The sequence below is a fragment of the Branchiostoma lanceolatum genome, chromosome 16 (genome assembly GCF_035083965.1).
Source record: "Branchiostoma lanceolatum isolate klBraLanc5 chromosome 16, klBraLanc5.hap2, whole genome shotgun sequence".
NCBI lineage: Eukaryota > Metazoa > Chordata > Leptocardii > Amphioxiformes > Branchiostomatidae > Branchiostoma > Branchiostoma lanceolatum.
In genome coordinates, this window is record NC_089737.1 from 12,228,660 (window position 1) to 12,242,581 (window position 13,922).

Below are 13,922 nucleotides of genomic sequence, written 5' to 3' on the forward strand. Positions count from 1 at the left end.
GCAGGTTCCCGAGCTCCATCTAATGTGATGGGGTAGGTTTTCGGGTGAGAAATACCCTGGCCATTTCAAATTCAGTGATCTTTTGGGGATAAACAAATGCAGCAAAAGTTTGTTGACTGCATGTATGACAGATTTCACACATCCTGGCTATCAAATCATTACCAGATCACAGCACATCCAAGGGGGTTGTTTTTACAATGACAAAATTGTTTCCGCATATTCACTGTTAATCAAATACTGTTCTATGCCTCAGTAGTGGTCTACCATCACATTACACCTATATCCATGAATAGTTTCATCAGGTTGGTATGTCACTGAATAAAAAAGACTTTTTTTACACAATCATGAGATTTCTTCCACCGACGTTATGTGAACCAGTCAGAATTGCCTTAAAGAAGGTGACAGATGGTCTCCAAAACGTCGGTGGAATAAATCTCTTGGTTGTGTAAAAAAAGTTTTTTTTATTCATTTCACCTATACTTTTCCTTCAGATGTTCCAGCAGACTTGGTGTCATCATCCATAAATAAAATATAGATCTCTTTCAACACATACCACGACTCCATATCATGACAAGTATGTGATATATCTTCCTAATCCAGAAAGCATGCTTTTCCTTACTGTCTTCTTAATGTGCTCTCTATCAAACATCTTTCCAACAGTTTGAGTACATCTAATAAAAGCAGAGGTGTGCTTGAAATACACTTAGAAGGAGTTTAAGTATGCTAAGAATACTGCTTTCCCTCTATTCTATGTGAGATACATGTACATACATGCCTGCATGCATTTAGTTCTCTGGACCTCTAATGGTATATACATTACACCTACCTAGAAGTAGACTAGGGTACTACCACATCTATAAGTACTTCATAGTCTCTGTTTCTATGCATGGTACAACAATATTGGGAAGCAGACTCACAACATCAGTGTCACTAGCTGAAGTACTATTGGTCAGCCAGATCATGTGAATATCACATGGTGACCACATGAATATCACATGATACTCTCATGCACACACAGACAGTCTCTACTCTGATGGCCCATTGGCTGCCGGCAGGAGCCCGCTGATGATGTCAGTGTAGTACGGACCGAACACGGCGTTGTTGTGACGGACTATTCGAAGGACTCGCGCCGTCGTCTCGAAAAGGTCAATCTTTACGGAGGTCAGTCCGCCCGGCACCTTGGCCTGACTGGCGGGATTCGGCGCAGTGATGACGGACTGGATGAATCCATAGACTCGGGACGCTACATGGGGTGAAAACAGAAAATCTTTGATAAAGGCAATCCAAAGTAAATGTCAACAGAAAATGTTCTACATAAACAAAAGGGATAGCCCTACAACATATGTTCTGACACCCCCATGTTCTGACACTCCTATGTTCCGACATCCCTGTTTACTGACAATCCCATATTCTGATAAATCTATCTTCCGACACCCCTATGTTCCGACACCCCTATGTTCTGACAGCCATATGTCTGATGCCCCAATTGTCCAACAGGTCCCTATGTTCTGACACCCCTATGTTCCGACAACCTAATAGTATGTTCCACCATCCTTACGTTCCGACATCCCTATGTTCCAATGCCCCTACGTTTTGACACCCTTATGTTAGGGTTATGATAGCCTTCATCTTGTCAACTAGTCATGTGATTGGCACATGCACATCATGTGACGATCACATGCACTGTATGATGCACATCATGTGACCATCACATGACTGGCATACTAGTACTTACTAATGAGGTTGTGGATGGTGTTGTCGGGGCTGGCCGCGCCCTGCACCTGGACCTTCAGGATCTCTCGCCGCTTCTCGTCCAGTCGGGGGAAGCCGCGAGTCTCAAGACACTCGTCCACCTCCTTACAGACCTGCTCCGAGATGTTCTTAAGGGCCTCCTCCACATTGAAGGAACTGCAGGAGACAGAAGAATCCAACTTCTGAGTAACTATCAGCCAACATGGTGGAAAGTCTGACATCTTTTTAGCACCAGTCCTCAGCGTAACAGCTATCCTACCAATACTTGTCAGGCTGCTGATGTTCAGCACTGAGGTGACAAGAATTTGTGTCTGTCCCAGATTGTCACAATGTCAAGTGTGAGAGGGTTCCACAACTTGACTATGGCCAGGAGGAAGGTTTGCCGGTGGGATGTGGTGGATGATTTAACTGTTGCGATCTTGATAGACCGGTTTCCCATGAGGATCCTTTGTTACTAGTTTTTTAAAACAATGAGAATAACTTTGTCAGAGATAACCAAATTCAGATTTCGAAACTGACCTTTCTTGCATATCTCCTAGCAAAACTCCCAGGGTGCCTTTCAGCTTCTCGCTGAACTCCTGCAGTCCAGCTAGGGCAGCCCCGACGACGTTGTGTGTGATGAGCAGGATGGAAGCGATCAGGGTGATCTGTCGGCACTTCACTCCGATCTCCGCCAGTCTGCCCTGGTCCATCAGAACCGTCTGTAAGGGGTAGAGATATCATGTGATTAACACATGATCAACACATGACTATCACATGCCAATCTTGACTCCCTCTTTGTCAACTTAACACTTCATCATCGTCATCACTGGTTGTCTGCGCAGCAGGCGACTGTGAGTTTCGACCAGTTCTTTTTGTTAGATTGTTTAACACTTAACTGTTGATGATACTGACTCTCCTCCTTTTTAAAAATGAAATCTGCAAAATTCATCTTTCTGAGTATTATTCATCTCAACATGTATTAGAAAGTTTACCAATAAATTCTGCCCATTATACATAAAAAATATAAAGAAACACCCCTAACCTCAGGGAATGGTTTGTTCTCTTCCCACTTCAGCAGCATGATGTAGGCATGTCCCAACACATCCATGGGGGTGACAGCTCCATTTGCTGCTGCTGCCCCATCAGACTGCCCTGAGGGGAGGTGTGACCCCTTCACCTCCTCAGAAGCCTGGTACAGCCACGTCTTGGTGACTTCAAGGGCATCTGAACAGTATAAAACCTGGTGTTCTCAGTCCTATCGTTAGTCACTGACGAAAGCCAGTGGATACTGTCTGAAACGTCTGACTGTTTCAAAATCTTATCTAGTTGCTTGAGTAATTATTTTTGGCGTATCTTATTACCTGGATGTCTAACCTTCATCAACCTACTGAAACATTGTCACCGGTACATACTTTTGGTTGTGCAACAAAGAACTGCATCATCATGCTAAGAAGAAAAAAAGGGGGGAAAAGGCTCTTGAAATAAAACAGCAAAAATGCTGGCTATAAAACATGTTAAATGTTGTTTCTAGCCAATTTTCAAACACTTGTATTTTCTGACAGTTTTTGTGGCGCAAAAATTAAGCTTGACTAAATGTTGGACCCAACGTACTTGGCTGTTTGTCGATGAACTCCTGGAACTTCTTACGCTCGTACTCCACGCTGTGCTGCTGGATGGTGGGGCGCATGGACTGGATGGTGAAGTTTGCCATGTCCATCTTCATCAGCTCAAGGACACGGAAAATCTCCCTAGAACAACAAACAGAACATGTGAACATGCTGGACACTGATCATGCAATCATCACATGACTATTAGATGAGCAACACCACAGGAAAGAATCAGGGACAGTTTTACCACAATTGTTTGTTTGTTTGTTCTGCATAATTGTTAAACTCCCATTTGACATAACACCTGGTCCAGTTTTGCACAGTAGGTACGATATTGGGGCTTTCTAGGGATTCAAACCAAGATTCTCCAGACCTTGCTACCTTGTAAACTTAACAAGTTTTAGATTTGTGGAAAACTACCCAAAAATAGGATGGCAGAATTAGTATATTCTACAACATAGACAATGATTAAAGTGAAATACGACCATGAAATGCTTCTTACTTGAACATGTTCACTACTTCATCGACTTCACGTAGAGTTTCGATGTCCTGGTCGCGGACGGGGGCACACAGCCGACCCATGGTGTCGATCACGAATCGGGCACAGCGCTTCACGTCTAAGGCGCCGTGTTCCGCCTCTTGTGCGATGAGGTCAAGGTCGAGGACCTCGTTGATCTGGGCGCGCAGTCGGGAATGTTGGGGCAGCAGGATGGACACCAGCATCTGTAGGTCATGTGAACAGGGCATGGTCAGCATGTGATCTTCACATGGTCACTGCATGTAACAGTATGTGAAGTAAGAAAGAAGGCAGTGTTGAACTAAGAAAAGAAGAAAAAGAACAGGGCACGGTTAGCATGTGATCATCACATGCTAGGGTAACACTTTCAAACCGGCGCCCGGCCAAGCAGTTTACGGGAACAAAAAGTATGATATGACTGACAACAAAACACACAAAACATAAAAATATTAGACAATTGCATAAATTGTGCATATTTCTTGATAAAAACTTTTATTTTTCGTTACCACAAACAGCTCGGTCGGCCATTGGTTTGGAAATGTGACCCAAAGCATAGCAGAATGTGAAGTATTACTGAATTGACAGGATCCGTGGAATTTATGTTCCTTATAGTATGTTTTTCTGTTCTACTTATGTTGTTGTTGTTTTTGTTTATGTGAAAATGCAATAAAATTGGTTTTTAAAAAGTAATATTGAAAGCAGTATTGAACTAAAGCCATTGGTAATTCTGGAAACATTTTCTTGTTGATATAACAGTTTCAGGGATCTCAGAGAGAAGGCACCGACCTCTTTCACTTCTCCCAACAAGTTGATGGCATGCTGGAAAGTTGGCGGTTCTTCTGCTAGCTCCTCCCGCAAGGCATCCCAGAATGCCCTGTGCACTGTCTCCTTTACCTGCTTCTCAAGGCTATAAACAAATCAAAAAACAAACTGATCAGAAAACTGAAAATAAAACAAAGTGTTGTGAAAAAATGTTACAGGTTTATGATTTTTTCAGCCATTTGATAGAGCCAGTCCTTTCCTATCCTTACTTTAAGATTTGAACCAAGAACTTGTCATTCAGCACCAAGGACAGTATCCATAAGCATCTAAAACCCCGTCCATACGAGGCTTTGCAAACCTGTATTTACCCAGGCACGGAGTTGATTCTGATTGGATCCACTTCCTGAGAAGGAATTGGCAGATCTGACTTGATGCCCCACTTTAGAACTGGATCCGGACCATTTAAACCAGGCTTTACGAAGCAAGAACAATCCTGCGCTTGGGTGAATCAATTCATGAAGCCTATTAAGAGATCTACATTGACGATAGGAGGATCATTGATATCAAAAGCAAATTCTTCTTCTTCATCTTTCCTCTGATGCCCACAATCATTGTTGATTATCCTGGCATATTGGAAGTGTGCTGCTGGCTTGTTTATTCATTTATTCATAAGACTCATCCATTACAAAAATGGATGTGCATGGTTGTGTCAATGGTTGTGCATCAAACACTCAAATGTAATCTTACCTGTTCTCAGGGGGCATGTACTTCTGCAGCCGGAAGTCACTGTCAACAGCAATCTCATGAGCCAGAGCCATGTTGGTGACCCCGTTGGACACAGTCATCAGCTCGTCTAGCGAGATCCACTGGGGAGGGGAGGCTGGGGGAACATGTGATCGTCACTTGATTATTGCATGATCAAAGCATGCAGAACACGTCGCACACGAAAATTGAGTGGACATTTACAGATGATAAGTCTATAGTCAGTCAATTTTCTCACAGAGTTGGACCTAAAATTTTATTCTTCTAAAACATCTAACTCTGAGTAAGATTTAAGTCAAACCTCTATGAGTGACCACCTGGCCAATGTGACCACTTTTTGGTGGTCCTTTTTACAGATAATTATTCCCATTGACTCAAACATTAAGAATCCTGTCTATAGTGACCCCCTGTCAACATACATCAGATCAGGATTTTATCTTTCCCCTGAGTGGTCTTCTTGGGCAGGTTTGACTATTTTTAACTTACGAGAAGGGATGGTCATGGGCATCTTGAAGGGGCTTCCCGGGGGTGTTTTGAAGGGGCTGCTGACGGGCGTGCCCACACGGCGTCGCTTCCCAAACAGTTCTCCCTCGGAAGATGACGCCAGCTCATCGCTTTCGCTCGACTCAGGGGACTCACGGCCTGCAACGTACAGAAAAGAAGAAATGAATATGCTTGTATCTCACATATTACATAGTATCATCATCATGTCGGGCGGATTGTCGAGCTGATTGCCCGGGCTAAGTGAACCCTTACATAGTATAGACAGATTCTTTTTTTAAATCATAAAATAACGTAAATCTTGGAAAATGTTCACAGTGGTTTTATTTTCATGGTGACTTCTCAGCCATGAATTCATTACACCACGAATTTCCATTTACAATGTACCAGCATACTACAGAATTGTTTTAACTCCAGTTAAAGTTTTTAAAAATTACTGGAGTCCTTTCCCCTCTATCACAAAATCAAATCCTCACAAAAATAAACGAATTTACATCAGATTATTTCTCATATGCTGTAATTGGGCTTCGAAGTTGAAGTGGCTATTGACAGGATTATCCTGTCAGCAGTGGAAAAATCTGCAGTACTGACAGGATGCAAATTTTTCTAATGCTGACAGGATGATCCTGTCAGCAATGCATATTTTTCCACTGCTGACAGGATTTTTTTCTGTAAGCAGTGCAATTTTTTCTACTGCTGACAGGATCATCCTGTCAATAGCCTCAGGCCTTGGAAAAAAATAGTAATTAGCATATAAGTTAAACTCTGACCGTCTTCATTGGTCGGCATGTCCACATCCTTGGATGAGTTCTTGCTCTCATCCGATTGGTTGTTGTTGGGCATCATGGAAAATCTGTTTTGTGATTGGTCACCTCGATGAATGCTTCAACTTCTGTTGATGGGTCACAAAAGCGCTTCTGAAAAGATCAAAGATTATTTGTATAATTGATTAATTGTCCTTTTTTGCTGTAAGAGCTACAAAGTATTTCTTTGAGAAATAATTTAGCTTTAAGAGCTGCAAGTATTTCATTAGACCATGAGAAATTGACTATCAGAAAAAAGACTTACAAGAGAAATGATGAACTGCTAAGTATTTAATTAGACCATGAAAATTTGGCTATCCCAAAAATATCTAAAAGAGAAATGATTTGGCTGTAAGAGCGGCACAGTATAAGACCAAGAAAACTTGTCCATCCTGATTCCATATTCCTTCACATAGACCAGGCATTCTGTACAGGTACAATTTTGATGTTCTCTCAACACTGGGCTAAAAGCTAGGTCAGGCAACCTTGAGTGTATTGATTTTTGTTAGAGCTAATGCAGAGGGAACAACCCTGCAAGCGATGACCCAACGATAGCTGACAAGCACAACCATACATGCCCACTGTTGCTATGTTTTAGAGCTAAATTTAGACTGCTGCTGCTGTGGTTGCTATACAATGGTACAGTGCGGAACAATCAAATAAGTCTCAAGGAGGGCTAAAACACACTCTTAAGGCACAGGTGAAAGAAAGTGGAGTCACAGTGAAAAAACATTTTTTTCATTTTTTTTCATTTTTAAATCCATGTGTTAAAGAAACATATTTCTTGAAATCAAATCTATTTAGGCTTCGCCTTATGTGTTTTCAAGCAAATTTGGTTAAGTCTCACTAAAGGGACATAACTGGATTAACATTTAACGATAATGAATTGCCTGAAACAGGCTGATTTTATCACACATTTCTTCCAAGCGAAGCGGTATTAAACTGTCTAGAATGATTAACTTAGAGAGAAATAAAGAAAATTGATTTGTAAGGACAGCAGATGTGATATTGGATTGAAAGAAGAAAGAATAACTAAATCTCCTACTCCATCCTTCCTTAATTCTGATGAAAATGCCTTCAGTATGCACAGATCAGCCTTAAACAATTTCTGATCAGCAAAAGATTAATTCAGCATTTCCCATGATATAGTATACAGACTACAGAATTACTTCAACCTTCTCCCAGCTGCCTAACCCTGTACATAACAAATAGAGAACTGCATGCCAAACAGACCGTCAACTTTAGCACATTGAATTAGTGTGCTAAAGGTTAAAGTAGGATTGATAAGATTTCCAACAGTCAATGAATGGAATATTCAATAAATTATATGACAACGTCTGAGGACTTCAAAATCAAACCTTGCCCTCACAATAAATCTATCTAAAATTAAAATGCACAGCACGAATCCATTATCACTGACCCTGGCCTCAAACAAGGACAAAACTCAACCAACCAAGAGAGCAGTTCTAGTTTTAGTGACATCCATACATCATATATAATTTCATACATCATAACGTCTGGTCCTAAACCTGTGACAACCACATTGTGGCTAGTCAAGCTAGAGAAACTACATTGTAATCCAAATTGGTAAAATTTCTCTCCAGAATGAAAATATCTCAGTTTTCTTTGATGTATACTGATGTGACGATCCCTTATGAGACTGGTTCCATCCCACAATGTTTATCAACACAGCTGGCAGGCTGTGCCATGTGCGGAGAATGCAGAGGAGACAGGCTCCATTACCTTATTGATTTCTCCTGCTGGAGTCAAGGTAACGTAATGACGGTGGGAGACGACTGTAAAATGCGGCGCAGACGTGATCAAAACAATGTGACGCAGCTGTGTTACTGGGAGTACCAGAATGATATTCTCACATATCTGGTCTTGTATAAGCCTATACTATAGGCTCTGAATATAGCCTTCTCAACTTCAAAATTATATTTTTTTGTACTCTGAAGCACATTACATCTTAGCTGGCAGGCTAGTACACATGCATCTTTAGAGCTTTAGTGATGATAAAAATCACAATTGACAAGCCGGTATTATTTTTCCCTTGAACATTTTGCTGGAGGTTTTATGATGCTACAAGTACAACCAAGCAAAGCCTCATCTAGAATTCTATTTAGCTTTGTCAGGTAGGAAAGGGTGTAAGTACCTTATTTTTCTTGCAACTTATGAATATTTCTGTTAAACATTACCTGAATAGCAAATATTGAAATGACAGAATTACCTTCTATTACTGAAATGGTGAGTCACACCTTATTTGTACAGGTGACTCACCTTAACTGGCTTAAAGGGGTAACCCTACCACCTACCTATAGATTACATGGTGTAGGTTTCTTCATAATTGTCTGCAGAGAGGCTGCAGAGAGAGCCTCATGCTGGCTGTGGAATAGGAGAGAGGAGGTATGCTGGAAGCCAGGAGGAGCGGATGGGCAGTGAGTTGGCCACCACTGCCGGGCCCGACAGCAAGAGGGTGTTACGGATAAGGGCTGAAACACCCAATGAGGGCTGATCCGTCTGACGACATCCGACTTCCTTCAAGCAACAGCACTCCACTTACCTTAGGTGAGTGGAGTTCAACAAGCATCCAAGATGTATTAACCAAACTGTTGACGTCTGGGCAACCAGTGACTTCCAGGAAAGTTTGGATGGCAACCGGGGAAGATCGGTGACGCTGGAGAGACAGCTGACCCCCAGGAAAGTCTGGCTTGTGCGTTCTGGGTCAGTATCCCCGTATGCACAGCACTCGCATCAGAAGAGCGAGGGCACCCAAACCCCACTACAGCACAACTTACAGAGCAATACCCCCAGAGTCACCCGAGAGGGGGGGAGGATGAGGGACTCGTTGGGACGGATGAATCGGTAACGACTCGGAATGAAGTACGGACGCTGAGACGGATGACGCAAACAACGTTGACAGGAGAGGTTACCGTACCAGTAGTAAAATGCCATTGCGGGAAGACATGTAAAAACAGCAGGGGGTTAAAGATTCACCAAGCTAAAACCAAGTGCGGCAAGGAGGTGGCGCAGGTGCAGCGCGCAGGGACAGAGATTCCTGGTGAGACGAAGGAGGACTCCAGGCAGGAGGTACACCACAGTACTGGAGACGTCCAAGCTCCTGCGACACCCCACAACCGCAGAAGTGCCTCGGAGAGCCAACAGTCCAGCAGAGAAGAGCGGGCCGTTAGTGAAGAGACCCATCCTGCGAGAGAAAGAATCAAGTGGCCAAAGATGAGCGATGTTAAGGAGTGGGACCAGCTTGACCAAGACCTTGACAAAGTATTAGAAGCAACCTTGAAAGGCGCTGTTGAGCACAAAGTTAACAGCCTCGCCACCTTGACATACAACATTGCAAGGGAGAGGTTTGGAGTTATAAAGAAGAAGGAAAGACCTGGCACCGCAAAGAAGCCGAACAGAAGGGAGAGAGAGATCCATCGGCTTAGGAAGGAAATCAAGTCGCTTAACAAGCAATACAAGAGAAGCCCAGATACCGAGAAAGAAGGCATCAAACAACTAACAAGTCAGCTACGAGATCGTTTGTGTAAACTCCGCAGGGCTGAGAGCTTAAGAAGACAGAGAAAGGAGAGAATGAACAAGAGGGCCCAGTTCGTAAAAGACCCATTCAGGTTCACGAAGACCCTATTGGGTGAAGCAAAGTCCGGGAAGTTAACAAGTTCCAAGGAAGAGGTGGAAGAATTCTTGAGAAACACTCACAATGACGGTCGGAAGGAAGAAGCCCTGGAGGCGAACCCAAGCTTAGTGACAGCAGAGAAACCAGAGAAACCGCTCAATACTAGTGAACCATCCTGGAAGGAAGTGCAGGAGGTTGTGAAGAAAGCTAGAGCGGGGTCAGCTCCTGGGCCGAGCGGGATACCCTACAAGGTTTACAAGAAGTGCCCGTTGCTCCTGAGAAGATTGTGGAGGCTGCTCCGAAGAATCTGGTTGAAGGGCAGTATACCAGCATGTTGGAAGAAAGCAGAGGGATGCTTCGTACCTAAGGAAGAAAATTCATCTACTATAGACCAGTTCCGGACGATCTCACTTCTAAGTGTAGAGTGTAAAATCTTCTTCTCCGTCCTGGCTAGAAGGATGGTGGCGTACGTGACAGAGAACAAGTACATAGACACATCAGTGCAGAAAGGTGGCATCCCGGGCTTCTCCGGATGTCTTGAACACACAGGGGTACTCAGCCAGATGATTAGGGAGGCCAAGACAAGCAGAGGTGACCTGACGGTGGTGTGGCTAGATTTGGCCAACGCATATGGTTCTATTCCACACGCCCTGATCCAGGTGGCATTGGATCACTACCACGTCCCTGCAGGAGCCAAGGGTATGATCTCCAGTTACTTTGGAGGGGTCCAGCTACGCTTCAGAACAGCTGACTTCACAACACAGTGGCAGAGTCTAGAGAAGGGTATTGTGACAGGATGCACAATCTCCCCTATTCTGTTCATAATGGGAATGAACCTTTTGATAGAGGCAGCCGCAAGCAAAGCTAAGGGACCACGGATGATGTCAGGAGCTAGGCAAAACCCACTTAGGGGATTTATGGACGACCTCACAGTAACTACCGTATCCCACATAGAGGCCAGATGGATGCTAGCAGAGCTCGACCTGATGGCAACGTGGGCAAGGATGAAGTTTAAACCAAAGAAATCCAGGTGTATGGTCATCAAGAAAGGGAAGATAACCAGTAGATTCAAGCTCGAAGTCCAAGGAGAGCCCATCCCATCAATCGAAGGAAATCCGATCAAGTGTTTAGGAAAGTGGTACGATGATACCCTGTCTGACAGGACGAACGTCAGCAGCACCATGAAGCAGATAGAAGAATGGTTGAGAAGAATAGAGAAGTCAGGCCTTCCCGGGAAATTCAAGGCCTGGCTTTACCAGCACGGCATGTTACCTAGGTTGATGTGGCTACTCACTGTATATGAAGTCCCACTGACAAGAGTAGAAGAGATGGAAAGGAAAGTTAACAAGCACCTCAGAAAATGGTTGGGCGTTCCACCAAGTTTTACTTCACTGGGTCTGTATTCTAAATCAAGCCAGATGCAGCTCCCGCTCGCCTCAGTGGTAGAAGAATACAAGGTGGCGAAATGCAGAACTGTCATGATGTACAGAGATTCGCAAGACCAGCAGGTTAGGCAGGCAGGCGTCACTACAAGGGCAGGCCGGAAATTCGTGGCAGACTCCTTAGTTTCAAAGGCGGAAGGAATGCTGATCCTGCGGGACATAGTTGGGATAACGAACACTGGAAGGCAGGGTCTGGGTTCGTCACACTTCCAACAGTGGGGGAAAGCAAGTAGGAAAGAAAGGCGAGCCTTAATTCAGACAGAAGTAAGACAACTCGAGGAGGAAGGGCGGAGAGCCAAAGCAGCACAGTTAGCAGCACAGGGGGCTTGGACCAAGTGGAACCTCCCCAGTAGGAAAATAACTTGGTCGGAACTGTGGAAGCTGGAGCCGTTCCGTATTTCTTTCCTGTTGAGATCAGTTTATGATACATTACCTTCCCCAACCAACCTGTGCAGGTGGGGACTGAGGGAAGACCCAGCATGCAAGCTCTGTGGCAAGAGAGGCACAATGGCCCACATCCTGTCTGGGTGCAGTACAGCGCTCACACAGGGGAGATACCGGTGGCGACACGACAAGGTGCTGACCACGATAGCAAGCATCCTAGAAGTTGAGAGGAAAAAGAAGCGCCACTTAGAGTCGAGAAGAGGCCCAGCAATCGCATTTGTAAGGGAGGGGGAGAAGAGTCGCCCTGCAAAAGCAAGAGCGAGCAACAACATCCTACAGAAGGCGAAGTCATGGGACCTGATAGTGGACCTGGGAAGGAGGCTACATTTCCCCCCAGTGGTCCAGACGAAGCTGCGGCCAGACGCGGTGTTATGGTCAGAAGAAGGAAAGAAAATCGTCCTCATAGAGCTAACAGTCCCATGGGAGGAGAGATGTGAGGAAGCATACGAGAGGAAGAAGAATAAATACCAAGACCTGCTCCAGGAGTGTAGGGACAAAGGATGGCAGTCTTGGCTGTTCCCAATAGAGATTGGGTGCAGAGGATTTCCAGCACAGTCAGTATGGAAGATGATGACAGCACTAGGGATAGCAGGGAAGGACAGGAAGGTAGCTATACGCAGGATGGGGGAGGCTGCAGAGAGAGCCTCATGCTGGCTGTGGAATAGGAGAGAGGAGGTATGCTGGAAGCCAGGAGGAGCGGATGGGCAGTGAGTTGGCCACCACTGCCGGGCCCGACAGCAAGAGGGTGTTACGGATAAGGGCTGAAACACCCAATGAGGGCTGATCCGTCTGACGACATCCGACTTCCTTCAAGCAACAGCACTCCACTTACCTTAGGTGAGTGGAGTTCAACAAGCATCCAAGATGTATTAACCAAAAAAATCGAGACAAAAAAAGGTTTTCCCAATGACAAGGCATTGCTAATTTGCTTATCTGTGTAAACAATGACCAATCAATCAGTTAGTTCCGCCTACTTCTCCATACATGGCTCTAATTTTGCTTGAGATTGCACACAACAGCTGGATTTGAGAAAAATGTACTTTGAAAGGACAAAATTAAAATCAGTAAAAATCTTAGACAAATTTGATGAGTTCAATTTCGAAAATTACAGATTGGCAATTTGATTGCAATTTCTCAGCCTGACAAGCCCTGGAAGAGTCTGGAAAAACACCAGCGATGATTATAATTACATGTTGTAGTCTGGCAGTCTACTTATGCAATTAAAAGCAGCAGTCACGTTTGACAGCCTCGAAAAAATCTGTCTCCGTGCATTTCTAGTAGATATATCCGACTTGGCAGCTGAATGGAAGGATTCTCTATCCAAAATAGAAAGACAAGCTAACAGAAAGGCGATCCCCGCTGTTATTTTGGGACCGATGAAAACAGTTCTAGGCCCAGGAATTTCCCACAGTGGGCCGACGCTAACATATCAGCTGTTTCGCTCCGGGGCATATTTACAAAAACACCTCGAAAAGACAAGAAACCAGGAGAAAATTTTCGCTCACCTCTCGCCAATACGGTTGTTGGTGCACAAATAACCGGTGACCGTTTCGAACGTGGGAGGGAAAAAGACGTCGAAGGTGCCAGAATGATCTAGAAGGAAAACAAAACACCCTCGACCTTCGGCCTCTAGTGTTGCAGCGTCTTTTGTGGGGACGCTACTTTGTTTACGGAAGTGACGCAATCTACGCCAGAGATACTGTCGCAAAATCTGAG

At 44.3% G+C, this 13,922-nt stretch overlaps 2 protein-coding genes across 3 annotated transcripts in view; both read right to left on the minus strand.

Moving 5' to 3' along the window:
• The window catches only part of LOC136421416 (T-complex protein 1 subunit beta-like), a 57,226-nt gene that overhangs the window by 36,417 nt on the left and 6,887 nt on the right, over window positions 1-13,922 (minus strand). The window lies entirely within an intron of this gene.
• Window positions 177-13,895, minus strand: LOC136421417 (T-complex protein 11-like protein 1). Of its 2 annotated transcripts, XR_010753454.1 has the most exons (12): window positions 13,712-13,895; window positions 6,654-6,800; window positions 5,869-6,024; window positions 5,368-5,500; window positions 4,645-4,765; window positions 3,844-4,064; window positions 3,346-3,482; window positions 2,777-2,958; window positions 2,272-2,453; window positions 1,736-1,908; window positions 475-1,243; window positions 177-277 (listed from the first exon to the last, which is right to left on the minus strand). XR_010753454.1 is itself a non-coding variant. In XM_066408706.1 (11 exons), the coding sequence occupies exons 2-11, from the start codon at window positions 6,727-6,729 to the stop codon at window positions 1,026-1,028; spliced, it is 1,599 nt and encodes a 532-aa protein (XP_066264803.1). In that variant the 5' UTR covers window positions 6,730-6,800; window positions 13,712-13,895; the 3' UTR covers window positions 177-1,025. The 2 variants fall into 2 exon arrangements, 1 of the variants encoding a protein (XP_066264803.1); XM_066408706.1 differs by having other exon boundaries at window positions 177-1,243.